Source organism: Sphaeroforma arctica (genome assembly GCF_001186125.1).
Source record: "Sphaeroforma arctica JP610 unplaced genomic scaffold supercont1.222, whole genome shotgun sequence".
Classification (NCBI taxonomy): Eukaryota; class Ichthyosporea; order Ichthyophonida; genus Sphaeroforma; species Sphaeroforma arctica.
In genome coordinates, this window is record NW_014040336.1 from 4552 (window position 1) to 17370 (window position 12819).

General features: G+C 42.0%; 4 protein-coding genes across 4 annotated transcripts in view; 2 read left to right on the plus strand and 2 right to left on the minus strand.

The window, feature by feature from the left end:
- SARC_04103 (glucose 1-dehydrogenase) overlaps positions 1–833 on the plus strand; it is a 5079-nt gene extending 4246 nt beyond the window's left edge. Inside the window, exon 7 of the mRNA XM_014302069.1 lies at positions 331–833. Within this exon, the coding sequence (XP_014157544.1) occupies positions 331–491 (161 nt within the window). The 3' untranslated portion in view covers positions 492–833. The remainder of the gene's footprint in view (positions 1–330) is intronic.
- Positions 834–1645: 812 nt separating this feature from the next.
- Positions 1646–6546, minus strand: SARC_04104 (hypothetical protein). Its single transcript, XM_014302070.1, has 6 exons — positions 6245–6546; positions 5596–5800; positions 4952–5064; positions 3449–3575; positions 3075–3152; positions 1646–2449 (listed from the first exon to the last, which is right to left on the minus strand). Exons 1-6 carry the CDS (start codon positions 6395–6397, stop codon positions 2100–2102), a joined length of 1026 nt encoding a protein of 341 aa, XP_014157545.1. The 5' UTR covers positions 6398–6546; the 3' UTR covers positions 1646–2099.
- Positions 6547–7901: 1355 nt separating this feature from the next.
- On the plus strand, positions 7902–12527 carry SARC_04105 (hypothetical protein). The gene is made up of 7 exons (XM_014302071.1): positions 7902–8504; positions 9025–9122; positions 9412–9573; positions 9752–9816; positions 10270–10322; positions 10576–12036; positions 12389–12527. Exons 1-6 carry the CDS (start codon positions 8362–8364, stop codon positions 10895–10897), a joined length of 843 nt encoding a protein of 280 aa, XP_014157546.1. The 5' UTR covers positions 7902–8361; the 3' UTR covers positions 10898–12036; positions 12389–12527.
- Positions 10361–12754, minus strand: SARC_04106 (hypothetical protein; the record flags this gene model as incomplete). Its single annotated transcript, XM_014302072.1, has 3 exons — positions 10361–12030; positions 12383–12460; positions 12696–12754. 3 exons carry the CDS (start codon positions 12752–12754, stop codon positions 11712–11714), a joined length of 456 nt encoding a protein of 151 aa, XP_014157547.1. The 3' UTR covers positions 10361–11711.
- Between the last annotated feature and the right edge of the window lie 65 nt (positions 12755–12819).

A 12819-nucleotide genomic window follows, 5' to 3' on the forward strand; every position in this document is an offset into this window, starting at 1 on the left:
ACACACACACACACACACACACACACACACACACACACACACAATATATATATATATTATTTATTATATATATATATATATATATATAATATATATATATATATATATATAATAAATAATAAATATATATATATATATATATATATATATAATCTATATCCATATCTTTATCTATATATACATATATACATATATACATATACAAAACAATTTTCCGAATTCGACAGAGTCATTGTAAATGTACTACAAACGTGACCTATATCGTGCTGTTGTATACGTACTCTTATTGTGTAGAATATTTCTGATAAATTGAATAATGTTTACACGTAGGCGAAGCAATTGAGATTGCGCAAGGTGCACTCTTCCTGGCGTCTGACGATGCATCGTATGTCACGGGTACAGACTTCATGGTGGATGGGGGTTTGCGAGCTGCATATGTCACTCCGGTAGGAGAGACCAAATCCATTCCACCCAACTCGAACAGAGAGTGATACGTTGAAAACATACCCAGCACCTTGTAATATGAACGAGTCAAACTGATGATATACCATCGTTCAGTAGCATTGACCAGATTAATTTCGCCGAACTCGGTACTGGGAGCGGTACTCTGAATATATATTTCGACATAACACGTCAAAAAATGTCAATATAAACTTGTACATACCATTATTTAAAATTGCGATACCTATGCATATACGCTGCATGCAGAATCCAATACATAGTGTATGCAATGTTTGCATAAATGATATGCCGTCTTCATTTAGTACTCGTGAGGTAAAATACAATTCGTTGGATTGATCCAGTTAGTGCATAAACGACCAAATTGTACCGATGGGCTTCTCTAAGATTTGCTTTTATTTACTATGTTCGCACTGTGTGTCCATAATGTTCTCGTAAGATCCATTTACTCTATATCTAAATTCGGTTCCATTTTGGTAAATGATCCTGGAACTTGATGACACATTTATCTCGATGCAAATTAACCTATACATTGTGCTTTGATACATCTAATCATCAAGGCTGCTGTATGTAAGGCATTCGTATGACAGTCATCAACCTCAAACGCTTCTTGCGTGAGTGCTCCATGCTTCAAACTCTCACCACTGACATCGTAAATTCGCAGTGTGTACCCATCATACTAGTATGACTGTGTTTGACCTATACGTGCGTTAAGCCGGCCCTGCGCAGTCTGTCGAATCTTTAGACTCGTTGTTCTGTGACGAACTTGACACTAGTAGCAGTGCTAAGCTCCTGTGGACGATATAACTCGCGCGACTTAACATACTGCAAGATATAGCAACAAGCTACTAGCATCTTCTCCCGTCACCCATGGTGTCATACTACCCACTACTTCAGCATACAGACGGCTCAGTGTAGTCTATCGAACCCATGAGCCCACTGCTTTGTGACGAACTTGACACGAGTAGCAGTGCTAAGCTCCCGTGGACGAGATAATTCGCGCGACTTAACATACTGCAAGATATAGCAACAAGCTACTAGCATCCCCTCCCGTCACATATGGTGTCAAACTACTCACTATTTCAGCATACAGACGGCTTATATATATATATATATATTACTGTTGTCTATCGAACCCATTAACTCACTGCTCTGTGACGAACTTGACACGAGTAGCAATGAGCTCCAGTGGACGATATCACTCGCGTGACCCTGACACCTCCGAAAATATAGGCACGTAGCCGCCAATCCCCCCTCTTCAGCCCTTGTGGAAAATACTCACTCGGGTGTGCCAAACTAACACGTACAAAACCTTAAGTGCCGACATATATTGGGCGGGTATTCACAAATAGGGAAATGAGTGAGGCAATTCGCAAGTGTGTATGTGTGATTGTTTGGGTAGAGGTGGCGCGCCGGGGGGCTGGGGGGGTTGGTGGGAGTGGAAGGAGGAGGTGAACCAACCTTGTACATCTAGATTCTCTACTGATTGGCATCCAATATCAAGCACTTATGCGATCGTACTCCTAGCACCATCATACATAGTTGGAAAAAGCCTAGAGAGCTATGGCGAAGCTCTACACTTTGTGCGAGGTTTCCTACAGACCAGCGGTTGCGTATTTAACTATCACAAGAAACTGCAATCACGCCCAACCGCTAGGCGCTTCGCTTTTCGCGTGCATCTCGCTCGCAACAACGCTGCCCACAGACGTCATTGACTCACTCTGCATTGACTCACTCTGGTCAGGAGTAATAAGCATCTCCAAATCTTCTAGGTTGAAAGTCTTCATGGTATGCTTGAAGAACTCGTAAACGGACCAACAGATTGCCGTTGAGGGTATGTGGAAAAGCATGCGCGCTTGCACACCCCTTAGGAACCCTTTGTACCCATGGAGGGCATATACGTCGCGAGCAGCATTCCACATGCCCTGCGTTGCCCTACCTTGATGTTCAAATCTACTTTCTTGTGTATTCAACGTCGTCTTCAGTACATCTATGCGGGTAGGTGTTCATAGATGAGTGTATGTCAGAGCTTGATTCGACCGTACGTAGTACATCGCATAGCTCATAGCCATGACCAAGTTCATATGCAAGAGTAATACGTTGCAATTTCCGAAGCTTGTAAACATGTCTGCGACCGATATAATAGTTTCAACGTATACGTTACGCGGTGTGGAAATACACAAGGTCAGCTAGCAATATGAATGCAACAACGGCCTTGAAATGACTGATTGTGGTGGGGTAACCGTCCAGGGGGGACTGTCTGTCATATATATATATATATACACATACATACTGAGCTATACAGGCCAAAATCTACCGCGTGGAATCTGACATATCTAGAAGAGCTGTAGTAGCTGCCGCTATAGTGTAAATGCAACAGTAGACGCTACAGACATGTATTGTGATATTCGCTAAGGAGCTAGTCATGTATTATAGAAAGCTTTAAGTCAATCACTACCGTACGAGAATTGACAAATTTAAGGAGTTAGGAGAGCTTACAAATAAATTGAGCCATATCCGTCAAAATCCACAGTTTTTAAAATGACACATTTAGACAAGTTATATAACCGCACAGTAGAAGTTGGGCATCATGTACCGTTTCAGATCTGCCATACCTAAGGGAGTTGTCACAGCTGCCGCCATTGCGCCCGCTGAACCTCCGGCGACGACATGACTTAAGGGATTGTACGTATCTGAATTCCAAGCAAAGGTGATTCAGCGTGGTCAGATTTCGGATAATGAGAGCTTAGCGCTTAGCTGTCATATGTTGATTAACGCATCTCAAAACACTCGAAGATAATGACAACAACAGTATATACGGCGCATAGTTCTCTTATCTGCCTGCCAAGTGTGTATACTTCAAGTGAGATAGTTTGCCTATACAACTCTCACACCTTAACCACGATACACTAAACGACTCTATTACTCGTTCCAGGTACATATTTGCATACTACAAAAAAAAAACCAGATTGAAATCACATCCACATACCATCTGGGTTTATTAGGTGGCGTATGTTTTCATAGGCCGAGAAGTGTATGACTTGGAAAGGGACATTCATACTCAGTTGCGTCGGCAAAGAGCGGTAGAAAGCTCTGGGCCCCTCTTGCTTCCAAACCTGGATTAAAAGACAAATGGATGATCTTTACGATTCAGAATCAAGGAAATGGAGGCGCATTGAACACACGGAGCAGGAAGGTCGCTGACATCATTTCCTTTGATATATACTACGTAAAATGACGAAATCTTACATTATGCTTACTAGAGCAGAATTTTAGCTCCGTATAACAACATACTTCACAATACAAAGACAGGCAGGCAGCTCTCTTTAAACTCTTTGCAAAATTTTGTATCTGCAGTAGCCCTGCGGCGACTGACCGTACAACATACACAACCTCATCACGGAAAGTATACACATTAGAGGTAACCAAAGTTTCAGTGTGCTTGACATTACTAGCAAGCTCTGTCTTTGATCGATAATCTTCACAATGTAAAAAAAAACCGAAGAAACTATTGCACACTCGTGATATATCAGCCTAGCACCGTGGCACCTCCTGGCTATTTTCAACTTAGCGCGTATTGATATCAGTGCGATTGGGTACAGGGTACATGCTTAATATACGAAATAACAGATATTGAATTGCAGGTCCCGCATACTACTACCAGAGTAGGTGTCACTGCTCAATGAGAGACCGCACTAAATTCTTTGACTTCCGACGATCTATGCATACATACACATATTATACATATATATCTATTGACTAGGTGCTTCTGCCATCAGATATTCATGAATTGCTTACGATAGAAGATGGCTAAAATAGAGCTAAATAGCAATCGACTCACATTTCCAAAATATGAACCAATCACCACCGACGATATACGAGTATACCGCAAATTTAACAAAGAAAATGTGCGCGAAATCGCATCAAAGGCATGCCCTTATGTGATTTGGCAGAAAGACACGCAATGAATGTAAACTACAAACCAATACCAATGCCAAACCGCAAACATATGCGCGCGCGACTATCCATGTGAGGTACGATGCAAATTTGAACGACAAGTGTGCATGTATATGTGCTTTAACTATATATATATAAATACATGCATAATAATAATAACTCCATATACAATAACGTGGATAGCCACAATCTAAAGGTTCACAGCATGCATGTCGACGTCCATGACAAGATTAACAATACTACAAAACAATCATGTACATAAAAACATCTCAGTACAACCACCATTTCACATGTCGTGATCTGTACTCAGCAACGCGAGCCAAATGGGTTACAATGACAAGGAATGCTATGAGCAGTACATTCAAGTAATCTTTGATGTTGTTTATGGAACGTCTACACTCGGATATCCATGTACAAACGAACGAGATTCAAGCGTTATATATAGATATCGAAGTCCATTTTGAAAGAGCTGACAAAACAATACTCAAGCAAATTTCGACGCTATAGTCGTGAACACGTACATAGTTGGACATACTTCTCGAAAGACGTGCGACGCCGAAGTATATGGACTGCTGTGCATCTGTAGTCGCTGCTTGATCATCTCAAAGGGTGTCATGAAGGAGTCATGCAAAAATGTTGCCGCCAAACCTACGAACAAGGATTTTATACGATATCAGTGGATGCAATATTGATCTACGAAAGAATTACGTAGGAGTCATATATACATTAATGGAACAACGTTAATTGGCGTTATGTATAGATATAGAACAATTGCAATAAACAATGGGTTGCGCAATAAGAAGATACATATCGTCAGTAATGCACAGCCAATTTTATAGAACAAGTGAAATTCGCTATGGAAGGGCACTTGCTAAGGCATGCAGTGTATATTTCAAGGCACTTCATGCGTCCGTAACGATTGGGTTATTCCAATACATAATCTATTTCACCCGAGCGTGTAAACAAGTATGTAAAGGAAGGTCGCACTAAGCATGCAGTAATATCCTTGCTGAATGACAAGCCAGTAGACTAATCCATAATGTATATGTATGTGTGCGCAAGCGAGTACTTCAGAAAACGTGCATTGATATCTTTAATATATATGTGCGCGCCTGTGTTTATCTCAGTATGTGTGTGTACATACGAAAACCATTGAACGATCTGTTTACAGCACCATACCTGCGGGAACTCCGACCATCGGATTCGTGTCTGGCTTGCCCGTGTAATTGCTGATAGTTGTTTTGACCATTTCATACGAACCAAAGTATATGGCATGCGCCGGGCCAGCACCTAAGGCGACTGCGTTTACACCTTTGAACGTGGAAAGAAGTCCCTTTGAATTCCGTATCGATCGTATGGCTCCTCCAAATGAATTATAAAGCCCCTGAGTGGCAGGTAGCGAATAGGAAACCAAGTACATAGAATAGCATGAGAAAGCAAAAAGCCATGTATGCGCTGTGGTGCTAAAGTATGTACAATACCAGTCGTATTTGTGAGCGAGAGAAATAAATACACATACGAAACGTAAATTACACCACATCCGGGTGATAGATCTTGTATGTAGACGGTGTGAATTTTCAAGTACGCACATTCCGACTCATCAATCTCATCAGAAAATAGATATTTCACCTATTATAATAAGACATATCTGATAATATTTGAAATAGCATACATTGCCAAACAAGATCCCAAGACAGAATGCAGCAACATCGGCAGATTACGAGTGTCAATTCCTTCGGGCTCAACCGAAGAAAATATCAATTTAGTGACGGGATGCATATACAAAAAATTAAATAGCGACTGTAGTGACCGAAAAAAAGCAACATACCTTCGCCGTTGGATTTAGTGACTGCATTTTTGTCTTAATCGAGTCTATTGGGTACACTGTACAGTGCTCCATAACACCGGCCATTGCCCCTGCTGCCATGTGTATGTGCAGGTTAGAGGTAGGCAAGTACTCGTATTCTTCTCCTGGTTCCATCTTGATGATCAATAACTAACACTAACCGTCGTTCAATACTAAAACTGCCTAATTAGGGATATGTCTCTTTGTTATTTTTGTTTTTTAAAGACAGCAGTGCACTACTGCACTCGCACTTATAATGTACATATGTATGTATAATATCTATTTTAATATATTTTAATTTTATTACATTATCATCCTTTATAACACGAGAGATAATTATCAAATGCACATAGCCACATACATAGGGCATTTTTAATTTTATTCAATGATCTGCATGTCGGACATGTCCAGTTGTCCACGCTCCACACTCCAAGGAGTCCAAACTCCACCGTGACCAGACGACCAGAGTCAGAGTGTCCACAGTTCTGACTTCACAGTTCTGACTTCCGAGGTCTACATACACAAAAAGGATAGTCAATGAGTCAATCAGTCAAACCCCGAACCCGCCAACCGGTGACTATCTGGTGTCTGACAAGCATGTTTGGTGGTATGGTGGAGTAGCATTTGCTCTTTTCGTCACACCCATTTGGAAAAACAAATTGTTGATTAGTCTATATTTATATTATTTTAGCGATAGTCTATTGATGAAATAAATTAATATACTGTACTATTGGAGAAAACATTCCGCTCAGATTTAATGCCCTGCTAGAAAGAGCAAATAAAACATTACTAAAGAACCATTGGATAATTTCTATTTAGATAAACTAATGAAAAACGGATACGGAATAAAATTTCTGTATGTAATTGTATTATGATATCACGCGGTAATTTGAACTCTTGATGTGTTGTGTGTATGAGAATGACTGTATATGGTTAAACGCTATGTAATCTCAGTTTGTTTCTCGTTTTTTACGTTTTTAAAAATCAACAGTTTATGATCTACAAATAATACAATTCAGGCCAGCATTGGCTCTTGGTTTTGGGCCCAAAATACAGGAGGGGGGGGGGGATAACAAATTACAATATCGGTATTGAACTCTAGTTTTGTCCTAGTTTGGGATATATTCTCAAACCCTAAAATTGTCGTAATTGAAAAATATATTGTTTGATATTTACAAAGTGTTTAGGACTGTAGTATAGGTCTACTAGAGCTCGAGTTTTTTTCAATCGTTTACCAGGTATTTTAGTTTGCGGTACACGGTATAGTGGGCGAATATGTATTATATTGGGTCAAAATGTGCCTATATGTGTACAAAATTTAAGAAAGTGCAAAATGCACCAAAAATACAAAATTACAGGGAGGAGGGGGGGCAACCCTAAAAAAAAGTAGCACATACGAACCGCATAACTGTATTTCAAACACTGCGTGTATTTCTCGACTCCTCGAGTGAGCGGATCATCCTTTTTACGTTCAACGTATACTGCAATGTGGGCAAAACAAATTGACTCGACACTGTGAATCTGTGACAGTGACGACACATAAAACACAAAAAAATTGAATCACACATGCGACAAAATACTAAAATGCTCTATATACAAGCAGTGCTGCTCTTCCTTTTATCCGGCTTTTTTTGAGCTTCTGCAATCAGCACTCCCCAGCAGGAGTTGATGCTGCGTAATCTACACTTACACGGCTACTGCTACATGCATGCTAGTTATAATTCAATAGCAGCGTGTATGTCTATATTATAGGAACAATGCAATCACTGTGTCTATATACCTTAGAAACAGACCTGATCGCAACAGTTTGAAATTGTACCGCACATGGAAGGTAAAACTCTACCAGTACTCGATAGCCTTGCGTTGCAGGAGCGATGCTAGATGATGATGGGAAATCGTCTATAGGTTGTCACGAATCTGATTTTAACAGACCATCAGCGTCATGACTGTCTTGTTCCGCTGTTCTTTGTAGTTTGTATGACGTGTATTGTTTATCCACTTTTTAGTACTGTATTCACGCGGCAATATTAAATCACTGCACTAGTAGTTTGCAAAGTTGTTGGTCGCATTTATCCGGTCGCTATAAAGTATACATAATTATGAGTGGAGAGCAAAACCAAGACTGGGTAGTGTATGATAAGACCACAGATGACGAAGACTGTTTCTTCGAAGCGTTCAGACCTACAAGACTATGTGGCCGAGGGATCGACTGGGTGCTTGTGAACGCTGTATGCGGTGACTGGTAAGTGAGTAGGAATCTTCAGAGGCTGTTTAAATATGAGTCACTTTGGATTTAGAGGATGGAATGTATGTACTGGTGAGTTTTCTTTCTTTCAATATGGTTAGTATCAAGTTCAAGCTTGCTGAATCCAGTCTTGCCATTCGCATGAATGCTTTCAGAGTGCTTGCTTGTAGGCAATTTTTAGATCGTACGGAACAGTGTACAATTCCGTGAATGCACGGACATATATTTGAGTACATACGAAGACCTACACATTTGTATAATGATACACACATATACGCAATTGTGCAATTTCCTACACAACACTTATGCACATGTGCACATGTATACATATATCACACACATGGCATACTACTTTGCCTCGACTACACCGTTCGTCGCTACAAGAGGCCCTGCTGGCCGAGTGAGTCGCATGATGTTTTACTTACAAAGTAAAATATGCAAACGTGTGCGAATAAAACGCGTCCTTACTCATGTGTGCATGTACATATACACACCACATACTCACGGCACACTCCAGCACCTCTTCTACACCGTTCGTCACTGGAAGGTTACAAGAGGCCCTCCAGGCTGAGTGGGTCGCACGCCAAACAAGAATCCTCGAGGAACCAGCCACAGGTGAGATAGCGAGTAGGCTAGGTTTAATGTTCGGATCACGGCAAAGGTGTATCTAAAAGTTGCGGAATGAAATAAAGGTTAAAAAAATATCACTGTTTTATTTCTGGACTCGACACATTATGCCATATTTACCGTGTAAGAGACTCTATTAGAGTCAGTCGCAAGGAACAGTTCAAAAGTTCAACGTATACACAGTAAGGAGTGGGTGAGAAAGTCCGGTATAATTTTGCTCAGGCTAGCAAGGTAATGAGAGCTATCCTTTACCTACTGCTCTTTCGTACAAACCCAGATGGTGTGCAAATAGCACCAAGAAGTCAGAAGCTGGAACTTGAACAATTACGGAGGCAGCAAAAGCACACAGAGTGTAGCAGCAGCAAGAGTACTCAAAGCCTGGAGGAACATAGAGATACCTCGCGAGTGTGGTACAAGCACAAAGGACGACTACGTAAAGGTAAGCGGTCGCGGATGAACTTTTGGGGCATACTTGGAAGTCTTGTAGTCGAATTAGTTCTTCCAGAATGATGAGATGTAGGTTGTACATATAAGAGAACAAATCACATATGTCATAATCATTAGTGATACTTGCAAGAAGTGATAATATGCATTAAACATTGAATTTATGTGCACAGAAATGGACTCTTTGGGAGAAAAGTTCAATTGCAAAGAAGGCAAGTTTGTCATCTTTGCGCCTGAGGTAAGTGGCGTGTTGGCCTGCATATCGGACAGCTATCACAAGCACTTCCAACACACTCTGCACGCAGATCATATACACTACCACACACCACAGAAGCTATGCACATAGCAAAACATCATGTAGCGCGCATAAATCACAACACACTCCACACTCAATTACACACACGGTCAGCTTCATGCATAATAAGCTCACAGTACACATACCGACCATTGTTCACGGTTCATACAACATAACATAATCGACCAATTCACGTGTACAACCAAGCAGCACCGCACATAATCCAGCCATGTAGCAACGGACAACATGTATTCGCGCGCAGCACAATACGTTGAAGCATACGCACACGTTTTACTAGATCGACCCATCAAGGGACACATGAGAGAGGCGCATGGAATTTCCTGCCGCGTGCGCTTCTGTTTGTTATCGACCTTTCGAGTCCTCTCCTACTACCAGCAGGATGCAGACTTTATCTGGATGCAGATCATACGGGCGACGCTAGATAATAGGTAAATGCTACATGCACTGCCGCATACCTCTTCAAATTCTCCGGGTTGTAGTAGTTTAATATCTGCTTGTGCTTGCGTTGAGCGTCACTGCTACATTGGACCTATCGCTATCTCGTCATGTCTCTAACATACTCATCAAAGGTTTTCGACCGAATGGCATATCTCGCGATATCTGGGTGTCTTTGTTCGTAAATACTGTGCAGCAAAATAAACTACGTCTAACTGATGTCATCGTACAAACACAAACACTCAGGTTGGGAACGAGAGCACGTACTCGCAGTACTACGGGCGCCGACAAGTCGCGTCCACCAGGAAGAAATGGACTCGAAACTGTTGGTAGAAACACTTTTCGGGATGACGGGAAGGTATTTATAATTGAGGTTTATAGCGCTAATTACCTCGATTTGGAGGACGCGGCAAGAGTGCGACAAAGACTCAGTGAAATGAAAATCGGCATCGACATTGCATCCTTATCATACAAGCCCGAGATATACTCTCAGTTGGGTATATACTCTAATAATCGGTGGGGTCTCCCACCCACTAGACCCATATATGTATCTAAATACATTAAATGAATAGAACCAACACCGAAATCTTCAATTGAGACTTTTCGATCGCACGGTTACATGTATACGGGCTAGACCTATTGGCGGCATCGTTTCAGCAATACATCAGCAATAGATTTCTGGGCGGCGATTTTGCGGCAAGCCACCCTCGTCCACTTCGAGATTTGGTCACTTTGCGGTCTAATCGGTTCAAACCTATCTGCCGCCCAATCTAGCACTTCACAAGCATCTCTCTGCATTAAACACATGCGCAAGACTTGATATCCTCGTATACATGTATCGTAACGAAGTAAGTTACACCCACTTTTGCTTCTAACTACGATGTGATCAATCGCCGACTATTTTCGTGCTAGACATGGTATATTCTGCCACATCTACTATTATACAACTAGAGGATTCGTCAATAAATAAGGAGGCAGACAACACGCACAATATTGTACTGAGCTATGACGGGTACGGTGCCGAGAACATCCACCCATGTCTCCCACCTTCCGTACGTTTTATGGCACGAGTGAATGGCGTCCATTGCCCTTTGCACGTGCACACGCAGCCCCCATGAAGCACGCTCGTCCCTTGATTGTACGTGAGAATGGCTTCAGATGAGACTGGCGAGAGTTGTGCATCTGGACCGCACGAATACTGTGGCCTTACGGGACGAGCATGCCTCCTGACGTACGATGCTGCCGTAAGTCTCCGTCTATGCTAGATATGCGGACATGAACTTTCAACGCGTATGCTTGGATGAACGCTTCCTCCTGACGAGTACCTACAAGATATCGAAACCTGTGTATGCGCCACTGTACTGCAATATGGTATCGGCATACTATGAATCAGCGTCCATAACGGTGGGCGAATTATCGCCATCAGGAACTGGTACTGCTAGCTTGTCCATGGTTGGTTCTGCGTCTGACTGTTTCGCGGCTGCTAGCTTCGCGTCTGTTCTGTGCAGCTCCTCCGCTTCCTTAATCAAATTCAGAAAGTGATCGCGTTCACCGGGATAGATCTCGTCCATCGACTGGCTCAGCGTTTGTTTGAAGGTAGCGTACGCATCCACTTTGGCGGTGGTGTTCTTCAGATTGGCCTCTGCGCTTCGCACCACTTCGCTGGTGTACAGGTCGGGATTCCAGTCGTGGTCTATGCACCTGAAGGCATACACATGCATTGGAATAGATACATGCATAAGTTTAGGATGAGAATATATACCTGAACGTATGCATATGATCACTTACATAAATCCTCTATTTAAAGCTAATACAAAGCGTTTTCCGATATGAAACACAGCTGCCTAATGCGGCAACGTCATGGCTACAGTCATGCGCAAGCGAGCAGCATATTCGGATGTGTCTGCGATCTTGCGACAATTGATTAAGCTAGTTGAGTGCGATACCGGGTAGACCCCATCACCCACCATACGTGTAAAGTGAAGACATCGTGGCATACAAGACATCCCCCTTTAGTAGATATCTGAAGACCGCTCCGTAACAAAAAACTCACCCGAAGACATCAAGGGGAAACTGAACATTCACATCTTTGTTCTGGTCGATTGTCTTCAAATGCTCAAATACCTTCCCCCTGAAAAAGAAAAAGACGAAAATACAAGCAGGTCATCAGATAGCAAGTAAGACATACGAGACCGTGCCAGACTGTGCTCGTCACACAGTGCACTTCTACCTTACGGAATTTTAGTGCATATAACCTGATGCTACGTCAATAGAAGGTGAAAACTAGCCTGAGTGATAGCATACGCCTTCTACACGACTATTGCGAAACGGAACATCCTAGAATTTGGTTCGGATTATGTGGATACGTATTGCAACTCTGTGATGCCGCCAGCAGTACTGAAGAACCACAATAAGAAGTGTGCATGGGTGGTAAACGTGCGAAACGTATCAAATACAAATATTCCCTGAGAACTGAGGTTGATACAACGC